The sequence below is a fragment of the Homarus americanus genome, unplaced genomic scaffold (assembly GCF_018991925.1).
Source record: "Homarus americanus isolate GMGI-L3 unplaced genomic scaffold, GMGI_Hamer_2.0 scaffold54443, whole genome shotgun sequence".
NCBI classification, from domain to species: domain Eukaryota; kingdom Metazoa; phylum Arthropoda; class Malacostraca; order Decapoda; family Nephropidae; genus Homarus; species Homarus americanus.
This window is the reverse complement of record NW_024750852.1, coordinates 3,605,969-3,621,042: the sequence shown is the minus strand read 5'-3', so window position 1 is coordinate 3,621,042 and position 15,074 is coordinate 3,605,969. Positions and strand designations below refer to the sequence as shown.

At 43.9% G+C, this 15,074-nt stretch overlaps 2 protein-coding genes across 2 annotated transcripts in view; one reads left to right on the top strand and one right to left on the bottom strand.

Moving 5' to 3' along the window:
* Positions 1 to 996, bottom strand: part of LOC121854357 (cytosolic phospholipase A2-like) — a 52,998-nt gene extending 52,002 nt beyond the window's left edge. The window contains exon 1 of the mRNA XM_042348979.1: positions 960 to 996. Coding sequence (XP_042204913.1) covers positions 960 to 981 — 22 coding nt within the window. The 5' untranslated portion in view covers positions 982 to 996. The remainder of the gene's footprint in view (positions 1 to 959) is intronic.
* Positions 997 to 6,904: 5,908 nt separating this feature from the next.
* LOC121854359 lies at positions 6,905 to 12,451 on the top strand. The gene is made up of 6 exons (XM_042348982.1): positions 6,905 to 7,046; positions 7,237 to 7,432; positions 8,741 to 8,892; positions 9,346 to 9,466; positions 9,800 to 9,956; positions 10,364 to 12,451. The coding sequence occupies exons 1-6, from the start codon at positions 6,959 to 6,961 to the stop codon at positions 10,637 to 10,639; spliced, it is 990 nt and encodes a 329-aa protein (XP_042204916.1). The 5' UTR covers positions 6,905 to 6,958; the 3' UTR covers positions 10,640 to 12,451.
* Positions 12,452 to 15,074: the final 2,623 nt, after the last annotated feature.

The window sequence follows — 15,074 nt, the reverse complement described above, 5'->3', positions numbered from 1 at the left end:
ACCACAACATCCACATACCATCCTCACATCTCAACCACAACATCCACATACCATCCTCACATCTCAACCACAACATCCACATACCATCTCCACATCTCAACCACAACATCCACATACCATCCTCACATCTCAACCACAACATCCACACACCATCTTCACATCTCAACCACAACATCCACATACCATCCTCACATCTCAACCACAACATCCACACCCATCCTCACATCTCAACCACAACATCCACACACCATCTTCCTGGATTGGGTGTAGGTGAGGTGTACCATAACCTGACCCCGTACAGGATAAACCTACCCTAAAGGACCCACTTTCACCTTCAGTAGAATATTTTAGCATCAGTTTATTACCACAAGCTTGATCTTCAACCTAACCTAACCAAGCAAGACTCCGTTTCTGAAGATGTCATAATAGTGTGTGTGTGTGTGTGTGTGTGTGTGTGTGTGTGTGTGTGTGTGTGTGTGTGTGTGTGTGTGCACTTACAATTTACAAACACATACAAATATTGATTGGTAATATCGCAGCAGGTAGAAGTGTTCACTCAAGAGTGATTGTCCTTCATGTGTCGTTGGTGTGGGTTGTGAGGGCGTCACCTGTTGTTCACTAACCCGAGGAGAATATGATGGTGTTTCTCCCCGTCAGCTGGAGGTTCCGTGTGACGTGGTTGGTGTAGGTACGAGTATCAGCGACTAAGGTCTTCACACTAACACAGACTCATCCTCCAGATAACCCCAATACTTTTCTTCTCACTCAATAATAAATAAACTCATCTAAAACTAAATGAACGACAGTGACGATAATGGACTATTATTTTCTTTATTGAACGGAAGTAATACCAACACATTAAAATAATTAACCAATGATAATATTCATATTTGTCTGACTGGATGAAGAAAAAGTTAATGAAACAGTGGCAGCATAATATCTGGAGCACCTCAACTTACCTGTAATTAAGACGTGGGGCATCACTGAGCTGTATCCCGACGCTACACCACCCTCCGCACTGAGGGACACACACTCGTGTCAGCTACATTTGTTCAATACCCTTGTGACAGTGACGTCATATATACCAAACACCTCCACTGTCTCATGGACTAGTGGCATTAAAACACACACACACACACACACACACACACACACACACACACAGACACACACACACACACACACAGAACACACACAGACAGACACACACACACACACACACACACACACACACACGGTACCTATATACCTTCACCAACTCTCTACCAGCACTACCGCAATAACCAGGAAATGTAGACAGACAGACAGACAGACAGACAGACAGACACTGGCTTACAACACAAGGTAAGGTTTGGGTCGTGGAGCTGCGAGTCTCTCCCTTGTACTGCCTCGAGTGTTCTTGGCCTCGTTCTTCCCTCTCTAATTACTGTCATTATCAAGATTTATCTCCCCGGTCCTCCTCACTTCCTCTAATTAACAGAGTGTGAATGTTGACGTCTAGATAAGTTATCAAGGAAGACTTAATTCACTGTGTCAGTTTTAATCATTGTGAGTGAAGTCTGACTCTACCGTCTCTATGTCACGTCTTCTCCCCAAGTGTTATTTTATCCTTCAGTCATAACAGACTTACGTACGCACAAACTTGTGTTACGCTTTTGGAAATTATAATTTAATTATTAATGAATCAAAAACTAATATACTAAAAAGGTAAAACCATAACAAAGGTCACTACTGTGTCCACACAACCTCATAGAGTACCTCAGGTATCGCCTGGACAAAACAACAAACGGAAAAATCATTGTTTACTCCCATTTAGCACCTGAACATGGAGGGAGGTGGGCGGGGTCATCACCGAGAGACAGTCTCCCTTACAGGAAATTCCTCTCCCTGGACAGCTCTAAGGGAGTACAGTGACCTTAGTGGACCAGCCTCACCCTCCCTCCTTCACCATCATTTGTCACCATTAGTAATTATTATCACCATTACGTCACCATTACGTCACCATTATGTCACCATTACGTCACCATTTCTCACCATTACGTCACCATTTCTCACCATTACGTCACCATTTCTCACCATTACGTCACCATCAGTATATATTTTAGACCATTATGACATCAATAGTAGTTAGTATATTTTACACCTGTATTTTCACCTTAATCACCTAATCTAAACCATTATCTCTGCGCCATTAATCATATCAAGTGGTCGCCGTAACGATGCAGTTATATAATTCCTATACCTACTGTATACTGTCTCCGGGTCCCCTTAACACCATACTGTGTCTCACCTGTTGATTAAACATTATTGTTACCTGTGAATTAATTAGGTTAGGTTAAGTGAGGTGTTAAATTATGTTAGGTTAAGTTAGTGTTTTGTTGTTATATTACGATAGGTTAAGTTAGGTTAGGTTAGTGTTATGTTGAGTTAGGTTACTTTAGCATTATCTTGTGTTAGGTTAAGATATGGTTAGGTTAGGTCAGCATTAGGGTGTTTAACCATTAAGTATAAGAAGGTAGTGTGTCTAACATTCAGGTGATCGTCTTCCTGACAGTGAGGACAACACTCACCTGGACTATGGAGACCTGTGTGTATCTGTGTGAGTGTGTGTCTGTGTGTGCGTGTGTGTGTGTGTGTGTGTATGTGCGTGTCTGTGTGTGTGTCTGTGTGCGTGTCTGTGTGCGTGTCTGTGTGTGTGGTCTGTGTGTGTGTATCAGTGTGAGGTGTGTCTGTGTGTGTGTGTGTGTGTGCATGTGTCTGTGAGTGTGTGTCTGTGTGTGTGTGTGTGTGTGTATGTGGCGTGTCTGTGTGTGTGTGTGTGTGTGTGTGTGTGTGTGTGTGTATCTGTGTGAGTGTGTGTCTGTGTGTGTGTGTGTGTGTGGCTCACCAGGATCCTCACCCACACATCCCTATATCCAGGCGTTACTACTTGACTAACACCACTACCGTCACCACTTCACCACTACCGTCACCACTTCACCACTACCGTAACCACTTCACCACTACCGTCACCACTTCATCACTACCGTCACCACTTCACCACTACCGTCACCACTTCACCACTACCGTCACCACTTCACCAGTACCGTCACCACTTCACCACTACCGTCACCACTTCACCACTACCGTCACCACTTCACCACCGTCGTTACCTGCACTAACTTCCACAGCACCACTACTGATATCCTCCCGGGTGTGGTAGGGTGAGAGGCGGCTTCTTATCTCACCGACCACAAAAGATATCACCCGAGGAACGAATAATTTTTCAATATCCTTATCTGACCTTATAAACTCTCTCTCTCTCTCTCTGTTTCTTGTTTATTTTGTGTTAATTTTTCCAAAGTCCAATTCACTGTGAGGGTAACCTGCCACCACCACCACCACCACCACCACCACCACTACCACCATCACCATCACTCACAGCCGGATTCCCACTCAGGTGTCGGGCAGTTCCCACAGTTCCTACCCACTATGAAGACCTGAACCAATCACCTCTCTTAACTTACAAAATTACCCTCAACTACTTCCTCTAACAATGTGCGTCTAGGTGGTGATTCGCGAGGGGTAATTACGCCATCACTAGCACCGAGGACCTGACAGCTGATCGAAATAATTTGGGAAGTAAACTAAACCGAACAGTGAACAAAACGATCGGTTAAGCCAGAGTCCACGAAGTAGTGGTGACGCGGCGGTTCTGAGGACCCCACTCCAGGTGCCCCTGTCTGACGCGTGGAGTGGGAGAGTGAGAGGGGGGAGAGGGGAGAGAGAGGGAGAGTGGAGGGAGAGAGGAGAGAGGGAGGAGGTGGAGGAAGTAGGAGGGAGAGAGGAGAGAGAGGGAGGTAGAGTGGGAGAGGAAGGGAGATGGAGGAGGAGGGAGAGTGGGAGAGAGGGGGAAGGAGGATGAGAGAGGGAGGGAGGATGAGAGAGGGAGGGAGGATGAGAGAGAGAGAGAGAGAGAGAGAGAGAGAGAGAGAGAGAGAGAGAGGTTCACATCATTCTCTCTCAAACACAAACATTACCTCAGTTTTAAATGAATGCGTCCCCACACCCTCAAGATGTTCACCAACTCGCTCAGTGGACACGGTGGTGATCTAGTCAACGTGTTAAAGTTTATCGAGAATCAAAATGAGTTAAGTTCAATATCAAGTGGTATAGCTGTATTGACCAGTTGTCATGGCACACCAGACGTTATCACAATATCAATATCATATCAAGGTTTACTCAGAGTCATCATGGTGGGCATGTATTAGTATCAGTATGGTGGAGTGGACACACACCTGTACACTTCACAATTACTTCATGGACCTGCGTGTAACTTTGTGGCCTTCTTCGCAGCAACGGCACATGGATACAGTGTACGCTGAGGTTGTGTTGGTCAAAGCTACAGTAGTCTGTGTAATACCTTCCCACACAGGTAAAGAGCTCTGACTTCTTTTCGTCGACCCGAAGAAGCTGTTGTCCTTATACCTTCTGTCCGAGTTGTCCACGTTGCTCCCCCCAGCTGTGTGCTCCCATACTATTCTAAATAATAAATGTCCTACACTGTGTCCACCCTACCAGGCCTTTGATGTAGTCATGTAAGGTTGAGGCAGAAGGCATCATAGTTTCCGAGACACTTCAAGGGATAAGACTTTTTCTGGAGACGTAGACCGCCATCAGGAGATACTTGCGGGTCCTCATGCTTCAAGAAACCACGACAATGTGTGAAAGGCGATACTGAGACGCGAGAACGAAGCATAATCCTTATTCAAAGACTGTGCACTAACAGGCGGCAGAGGGAACAATGGCAGGAAATTTTTCTTTAATTGATAATAAATGGAGGTTCTCGGCCAGCAGCCCCGAGTGAAGGAGGCGTCGCGTTGATGTGGTCGTGGGCAGTTTTCTGAGTCTTGGGAACTACTGTACAGCCACCACACCTGGTCAATGATGTGTTGATAGAACAGGTCCTCTCTGTCCTCGCTCAGGTCTTCCATCACATCAACCAGTTCTTTGACTTGTTGAGTAAAGGTCAACAACTGGACGCTTATGTTGACGATGATGTGTATCCTCGTTGACCTTATGGCCTGACTCACCACCCAGGAGAGTCCTGCTCCACCAACTGACCAGCGTTACACGGATAAAGTCAGACAGTTGGGTCAGATCAACACCTCTAACTATCTCCCTTCAAGGTCCACTGGTTCGTCGCGTCTTGTGGCCCTCGACCTTACCATCACACAACTCGCTGGACGCCTCTTGTTAGTGAGTGTTGACGGCGGGAGAAGGTCTTGTTAAGTTGCTCGTCGTCTGTTTGGTTGACAATATACAATAAACAATTGACTCTATCCCAAGTTAGAGAGTGAATAATGAACAGTTGATAAACTTGTTCTGGTAGTGATGTAAATGTTCCGTGATGCAGCTAACCCACTCCTAAGACTCCAATAATCTCATATCCTGGACTGTGGAATATCGTGAATAAGATCTTCAAACGTCGGTCTCTTATCAGCAACAATAAAATAATTCGACTTATCTCTCGTATCTGTGGTATATAATAAAGGACTGGCGGGCCAAGCTATTTTATCACAGTACATCACAGTATAAAGTGTTATCTTGTGAACAAAAAATAAGCCAAGAAATGTTAATAGAATCTTTTCCATCACACCAGATAAAATCATGTGTTTGTTTACATTCTAGATGCCGGGTGTTCCACGGTGTATTACTGAGTCGCGTGTGAGAGACATACATACATACATACATACATACATACATACATACATAAACAATTTAAAGTTATTCGATTTGTTGATAGTACAAAAGGTGTTGGGTTAGGTTAGGTTTGGTTTGGGTTAGGTTAGGTTCCTTTCAGTTGGAGTCTACTGTAGATCACACCTTCAGGTTCTTGGTCATGGATAGTGCAATAATTTACAGGTATATAAACACTCTTAACAATACCTGTACATAATAATCATCTTCAAGGTCCAGAGTGTGAAGCCTTCGTAAGTGTGTAGGTGAAGTAAGAGTGAAAGTGAGACAAATTTACCCAGAGTTGTTCATAAGGGCGGAGTGCACACTAGATGACCTCTCTCTCTCTCTCTCTCTCTCTCTCTACCCTTGTAATGACTGCCAACGGTCTCTCCTTCGCTTGCTTTACACACACACACACACACACACTTATCACCCGTACATGTCAGTCTGATAAGGGTATGTTTGTAGCAGTAATGGTGACAATGGTACAGTGGTGGTAGAGGTACAGTGGTGGTACAGTGGTGGTAGAGGTACAGTGGTGGTAGAGGTACAGTGGTGGTAGAGGTACAGTGGTGGTACAGTGGTGGTAGAGGTACAGTAGTGGTAGAGGTACAGTGGTGGTAGAGGTACAGTGGTGTGGTAGACTTACAGTGGTGGTACAGTGGTGGTACAGTGGTGGTAGAGGTACAGTGGTGGTAGAGGTACAGTGGTGGTACAGTGGTGGTAGAGGTACAGTGGTGGTACAGTGGTGGTACAGTGGTGGTAGAGGTACAGTGGTTGCATGGGTGTCACATCGTAATATTCCACGTGACATCCATGCAAGAGGGAGCTAGGGAGCATCAACCAACCTCTCTCTCCCTTATCAGGTCAAACTCAACACTTGTACTGAACCCACCTTACCAGTAGTTACCTCAAACACCCAATTATACCCGCACTGTGTCGTTAACACCGCTCAACCACCACTCATAACGATCCACCCCTCTACTGTATAGATTATATTAAACCGGATATATTAAACCATTATTAAACCCTTTAATAATAATTCACTTAAAATAATCTCAAGCTAGCTGGTGTGGTAACGTGGTTTGGGTGTGTGTGTGTGTGTGTGTGTGTGTGTGTGTGTGTGTGTGTGTGTGTGTGTGTGTGCGTGTACGCTTCCTGTAGAGTACACCAGTTCTAGTCTGGGGTCATCATTTTCATCAGTCTCATGTCCTTGTGTCTGTGTGAGTGACTGTCTATGGTGCTAAGTTCTCTCTCGACGATCACCATGTTCACCACTACGAGGAGGATGGTGATCACTACACTGCTGCTACTGGGTGTTATTGGTGAGTGTTCTTATGTGGTAGTGGTGGAGTAGTGTGTGGTAGTGGTGGAGTGGTGTGTGGTAGTGGTGAAGTGACTAACTAGGAACTGGGGGCCACGGGAGAACCACTGGCTATGCTTTAATGGCCATACAGAAGGTAATAAACCCCCCAATACACTAATCACATTAATGAGTGCCAACGTCTCTTTAAGGTCACCTGCCTGTGTTCTGTGCGGAGGACTTGACCAACTCTACCGGGGACTACAACGAGGAGGGGGAGGACGAGGACGAGTGTTCTCCCAAGGTCGCCGACAGGTGCTTCAATGACGTCCAGGAGAACCTTCTCTGTTACGTCGACACTCCCGTCAACCGTAACTGTACTTATAGGGATCCTCGCGACTTTTGTGAGTGAGTATCTGTGTTGAGGGGAACAACTGTTTACCTCATGTTCGAAAGGCACACACACACACACACACACACACACACACACACACACACACACACACACAGTTCCAATAATAATACAGGGCCATAAACTACAGGCGTCTCAGAGACTAGCACCAATTCTTTTCCCAGGAGGTTGGACGGCTCCTCGAACTAAACTCCGGGTGGGGTCGTGTAACCAGTGGGGTTCCCCAGGGGTCATAATCTACATAAACGATCTAGATACTGGGATCAGCAGTGACATAAGCAAGTTTGCGGATGACACCAAAATAGGGCGGCAGATTAATTCAGGGCAGGATGCAAATGCATTACAGGAGGATCTAAATAAACTGCAGGGGTGGTCTGAAAAATGGCAAATGAAATTCAACACCAGCAAGTGCAGCGTACTTAATATTGGAAGAACAAATACTTATAATGTATACAGCCTTAACAACATCAACCTAGAGAAGTCGACTTGTGAAAGAGACCTAGGGGTACTAGTAAGCCCGGACCTACGGCCTAGAAAACAGTGCATTAATGTTCGAAATAAGGCAAACAGTGTATTGGGTTTTATATCTAGAAGTGTAAGTAACAAGGGTGCAGAGGTCATATTGCAACTATATCTTGAGCTAGTCAGGCCGCACCTCGATTATGCGGTTCAGTTCTGGTGCCCTTATTATAAAATGGATATCAATTCACTAGAGTCGGTGCAGCGAAGAATGACGAAAATGATTCCTGGACTTAGAAACCTTCCATATCAGGATAGATTAAAGAAACTAAACTTGCATTCCCTAGAAAGACGAAGAGTGCGGGGAGATATGATAGAAGTATTTAAGTGGGTGAAAGGAATCAATAAAGGGGATATAGATAAAGTTCTTATAATATCCGAGCAGGATAGGACTCGGAGCAACGGATTTAAGTTGGATAAGTTTAGGTTTAGGAGGGAGATAGGAAGGAACTGGTTCACAAATAGGGTGGTGGACGAGTGGAACAAGCTTAGCAACTTTGTACTAAGTGCTGGAACGCTGGAAAGTTTCAAAAGGAGTGGTAGTAACCCTCGACATGAGCTGCCATGCACAGGCCAACCGGCCTATTGCAGACTCCTTATTTTCTTATGTTCTTATGTTCTAATAATAAATAGATAAATAAATATAAAAATAAATAAATAAATAAATATAAACATAAATAAATAAATATAAAAATAAATAAATAAATAAAATAAACGTTTTTTCCTCGACAAGATAGAAATTATAAGTCCAATAGTCTCTAGTTGTGGTGTTTTGTCTCTCTCAGGGGGATGGAAGACGCGCTAAACTGCACGGCGGACATCATAGACACTGGGTGCTCAGTGAAGGAAGGCAGAGACACGTTCGACATCTGGCTCAAGGGGCTGAGGGCCGTCCACCGTAACTTCTGCGACACTGACGACCTCACCATTATCACCGGTGCGTGAGGTGGTGGTGGTTGGGTAGTGGTGGTAGACTGGTAGTGTGGTGGTGTAGAGTGGTGGTGTAGAGTGGTAGTGTGGTGGTGTAGACTGGTAGTGTGGTGGTGGTAGACTGGTAGTGTGGTGGTGTAGATTGGTGGTGTGGTGGTGTAGAGTGGTAGTGTGGTGGTGGTAGACTGGTAGTGTGGTGGTGGTAGACTGGTAGTGTGGTGGTGTAGACTGGTAGTGTGGTGCTGTAGACTGGTAGTGTGGTGCTGTAGACTGGTAGTGTGGTGGTGTAGAGTGGTAGTGTGGTGGTGTAGAGTGGTAGTGTGGTGGTGTAGAGTGGTAGGCTAATTTAAATTTTACCAGACAACGGCCAGTTCCTTTTGACAGACCAAGATTATAATTGTGATTCACCTCAATCTCCCAAATGATTCACCTAACACCTCCCTTACTGTACGTGTTCCAGACCTGCTCGAGAGTTCCAACTGCTGGAAGTTCAAGAAGTTCATCAGGTGTGTGGAGGACGAGGTCAACGTGACACACGTCAGCGACCTCCTCACCACCAAGCTTGACAGATTCGAGTGCAAGTAAGTTCACCTGGGTCAGTCAAACAGTCAATTCACCTGGACCAGTCAGACAGTCAGGTCACCTGGACCAGTCAGACAGTCAGTTACCTGGGTCAGTCAGACAGTCAGTTATCTGGGTCAGTCAAACAGTCAGTTCACCTGGACCAGTCAGACAGTCAGTTACCTGGGTTAGTCACTCAAGTCAGTCAGTCTCCAGGAGTTAGTCACCTGGCCTAAAGTTTATGGAAGTGACTGATGAATGATGTTATACGAGAGAGAGAGAGAGAGAGAGAGAGAGAGAGAGAGAGAGAGAGAGAGAGAGAGAGACTCTAACACTTACTTCGTCAACACCAGCTGGATCCAGTTGTCCGTGGGAGCCTGTAACGCCAATGCAGAGAAGAACAACATGAGGTGTCGCGGGAGGGCGGAGGCGGTGCAGGAGGCCATCGCTGTCTTCTTCGCTGCCACCTCCTGCGGCCACGAACTCTGTGCCAACTTTTCCCCACTGCAGGTGAGACACAGAAACCCAGGTGAGATAGATTGATGGTTTAGACTACCAAACTGTCACTTTCTATACCTTTCTGTCACTTTCTCTCACTCTGTCACTTTCTATACCTTACTGTCACTTTCTCTCACTGTCACTTTCTATACCTTTCTGTCACTTTCTCTCACTATCACTTTCTATACCTTTCTGTCACTTTCTCTCACTCTGTCACTTTCTGCAGTTCCCTCTCACTTGCCTACCTGTCTCTCCCTGCGCTTACCTTACACCCTCTACCGATTCATTTCCTCCTATATTATTAATGTGTTTATTTTCTATGACCCAACTCAAGCAAAAGTCAAGACTGTATGTAGGCTTGTATATTATCCGTCTACCTGTCCATCTACGTATATAAGCAAGATTTTATCGCGTTACAGGATGACCAACAGAAAGTTACAGGCGGCAACGGTAGCCAACAGACGGGAGGCAACAGTAACACCAGTGGCGGGTCATCGGTAGGCTCGGCAGTGGTGTCAACGCTGGTGGTGATAGTGGTGGTGATGAGTTTGGTGATGCTTATTCTGGTGAAGCATCGTGTCCTCACCTTCAAACGCCTGCCTCGGCTCTGTCCTTCCTCCTCCTCTAACATTATCGGTTCATCCTCTACTTCCTCCTGCAATGATCAGAATGATGAGTATGATAGATTTGAATAGTAGTAGTAGTAGTAGTAGCGAGTATGTAGTCGTAGAGGTAGTGTTGGTAGTAGTAGTAGTAGTAGTTAGTAAGTGATAGTAGTAGAAAGTAGCAAGTAAGTAGTCGTAGAAGTGGTAAGTAATAATAATGTTGGTAGCAGTAATAGTAGTAGTGTAACTATGACCACCACTACGACAAGGTTCCAATAATGTAGTTACAAGACTCTGCTTCTAAAAGAGACTTCAACAACATTAACTAAACTCCCCCTTTATGTATGAAGAAATACGAACACACGTGTACAGTAATTGCTTCCATGAAGCTATCAAGACAAACAGATCAACATGGCGTCTAATTTACAGAGACTCGACTGTATAGCCTTTAACATTATCTTTCCCCTAATTAGAACGCAAATACAATACCAGTTTCTTATTTAAGTTCCATAGTCTTAAGAGTTTCGTGTGGAGATGAGAAAACGGATCCCATTACTGCAGCCTTCAGGTAAAATACACAAAAATAATATGGTATCAAAATTAAATTGAAACTTTAACTAGATACGTTCTTTTAGGGTACAAAATAATACTAAAAGTCAATACATTAAAGAGAAACGTTCACTTTAGCATCAGTTAAGGACGAAACTATCATTTAACAAACAAACACAAAATTCCCTTAGCAATAATTTAGGAACACACAAATCAAGGTTTCAGATGAGTACCTTAATCCGTGCTGCTGGGTCACTGAGTTTGATCTGACGAGAAAGAAATAAAACTCTACCAAAGGTTTATTTATAAGTTATGAACGTATCTGTGTTGGATGTTAAGCTGTGAGAACATCTTGTGGGAGTGTTATGTGCCTGTGAATATTCTGATCCATGTGAAGAAACAAAAGCAGATAAGTGAGTGAATTTCTGACAAGCAAGTAAACAAAATAATGAACTCACAATTAAGATAAAAAACCAAAATAGTGAATGAAACTAATACAAACAGTGTCAAAGAGATAAACAGAGATAAACAGTGTATATAAAGCAATAAATTGATAGAAATAACAAAAGTGAATGATAATCTGACATCTAATTAGAAACTCCAATAAATATAAAGCTTGAATAGATAAACAGATTGATAACTGGATATCGTGGAACCTTCATCTGTCACTTGTCGTTTATGTAAAATTCCTGTCAGAGTTGATGCAGATTCCAGCTACTTATTACATGTGTGTGGTTAATGTTTGGTGAGTGTGAGAAGCATCAAGTGTGGCCTCTCGCTGTCACCTCTCACTGGCTTCGTCTCTATGCTAGTTTGTCTTACGAAAGTTTCATTTGCATTATGATTGACATAATTATGAGCTCAAACTGTTAAAGATTTACTACTGTGGTTCTAGGTTAGTTTTATTTAATGATATAAACTCAAGTGATAATATAATTTAGCTTATAACCTTTGTGCATTATATACAGTATATAAGGTACAGTCCCCTTCACTGGTGCGTTTACAGAGGCTCGGCATATAAACAGTACACAAATCATTATCTTTGAGATATTTGTTTTAATATTATTGTAATTTGATTCCATACTATTACGGTTTCCTTCCGTCGAATGTAAACAAACACAGCGGCGCTGCCACTGCATAAAACCTGACGACCCCCCCCCTGTAAACGCACTAGTGAAGGAGACTGTACATGTGTATAAAGTACTATTATTAGACAATATAAATATAAAACTATATAATATCTCTACCGTATATATATAACGTTTTCTTTAGTATTATTGTTTATGTTACGCTCACAGGATATCTTCACCATTTGTTTACTTTGTTAAACTGTCAATAAAGACGAAGACATTTTCTTTGGAGTAAATATTTTCCTCCGTGTATCACCTTCCCTGATACAGTCGCCAGTGTATTACTAAGGTACTTGGTCACTAACTCACTATTGTGTCCAAATTTCAGCTTTATTGGTCAAAAGTGCCTGAGATATTGTCCGGACAACCATGCAAGAGAAGCAAAATAAATAAACAGAGTAAAGCACTGAGTAATTCGCCTTCGCGTGACATTTGGAAAGGGAATATACAGTAGTAGTAGGTGGAGGGAGGTGTACAAGATGACACAAGTTAGGTAACAACACACATTTGGGGATTAAACAAGACGAGAACTACTGACAGTGATTACAGCTGATAAAAGCCAGCTGCCTCAACAGTGGCGTCGATGATCTGCTAAAGAAATCATGAATATGTAAACAGTGTCAAGGAGAGCTGGTGGATCAAGGTCACTACACATCACCACCACGATAACGTCACCCTTTATCACACTACCGTTAATGTCGCACACACTTAGCCGCACTACTAACACACCTGATTATGTTACGATTAATGTACCAGGTGAATGAAGATCTGAATGGCTTTAAAACCCGAGTGTGTTTTGGCTTCACCACCATCACCTACGGGATAACAACAACAATGTGTGAAAGATTGAAAATCAGGAACCAGATTTAAGTTGGGGTTATGAGGCAGCTGGTGTGTGTCTGGGGAGTCATTCAGTGGGTGACGCAGCACACACACACAAGTGATGCTGCACCAACACATCTTAATCACATCCGTTACCAACACCATCATCACACACCATAACACAAGGATAACCGAGATTTGGTCCACAAGCTGCACTGCTGAGGAGGCCGTGGTTAAATTAGGCTGTGGTTAAAGTAGGCTGTGGTCAAAGCGGGCTGGGTTTGCGACAGCGGAGAGCAAGAAGAGACATTCATAGTGATGGATAACGCACCTACCAAGTCAGCTCCCCGGCTCACACCTGTTGCTGTCAGGTTTGTCAAGGTCTTCACCCATCGTTCACTCACGAGTCAACATATTTGGCTGCGTAGTAGATCTTGTGGCCGCCATGCACTCCTGACTGATTTACTGGTTGTCCTTCTCAGAGGGACAAAATCCTCATTCTTTAACTGCTGCCGGTGGGACGGAGGGGGGGAGGTGGCTCATGCGTCGCTACCCTGGTCTTCTGTCCACCAACTACCTCTACACAGCCTATTAAAGACCAATTCAATGGTCGGCCATGTTATGTATGTTACTTGTATAGTATTTGTAAACCAAGAGACCCATTCCCCAATTATGTAGCTGTATATTTTCAGCCTTCCGGCTGCCATGTTCTTTCAATAAACCGTTAATAATAATAATTATTATTATTATTACACACACACACACACCTTGGCCGGAGGAAACTGGCAAAGTCAGTTTATTTATGAAGGAATGTGAACGAAGGTTTTCACACGCGGTCATAACAATAAAATTGAAAGAGACAAGTCCAGCAACGTGTGTGTGTGTGTATAACAGTTCTCCAAGGGCAGTGTCACCCCGCCGCCGCACCAGACACACTTCCTGTACATAACACTGGAACGTTCACCTCTGGGTACTGAATGATGTCTACCCAAGAAGGACCCAAGCACCCATGACCCACCCACCACGAGGCCCATGACCCACCCACCACGAGGCCCAAGACCCACCCTCGGACATCAGGACCCAACAAACAAACAAACAACAACAAAGGCACTGAACTCATCGTCATACCGCTATAACTGTAACGTGAAGTCCAAGGAAGCCCAGTTGTCTACCTCTCACCCTCACCTCTCAACCTTTCTCTACCTCCTCCCTCCCTGCCCCACCACCCTCAACTATCTAATAAGAGTGAAGATATCCAGAACAACTCTCTCTGTCCGCCCCTGAAGGGAGAGAGAGAGAGAGAGAGAGAGAGAGAGAGAGAGAGAGAGAGAGAGAGAGAGTAATAATCTTGCCACAGTAAACACGGATAAATTGAATCATTATTGTCTTAGTTTGTTAACAGTTAGATCAGTAGCGTTGTATGTTATAAGAACCAGCCACTGCGTAGTTGATGCAGTAGTGCCTGACGCAAGAAGTGCCAACCTAACCTAATCCCTTGATGAGAAAATTTGTATTAACTGAAGATTCGACATCCCAGCTTATTTTACAAGAAGATTATCCAACCTAACCTAACCAACTTAACCTAACCTAAAGCAGTCTATGATCATGTTGAAACAATTACCGTATCTACGAATTTTCTATGTATGTATGTATGTATGTATGTATGTATGTATGTATGTATGTATGTATGTATGCATGTATGTACAGTATGGATGCATGTATGTACAGTATGCATGTACAGTATGTATGTATTTATGTATGTATATATGTATGTACAGTATGTATGTATGTACGTATGTATGTACAATATGTAAATATATGTGTATGTATGTATATATGTATGCAGAGATCTTGAACACGCTGAGGGTCCGTCAGGGGAACATGTTCGGGCGACAACTTAAGTGTCCTTCTGCGCCAACGAGCTGCTCCTCCACCAACACACGAGGCGAGTCTCACACACACACGGGTTACTGCTGTAATAGGGAAGGGGTAGGAGGGGTGGGATAGGGAGGAGGGGTAGAGAG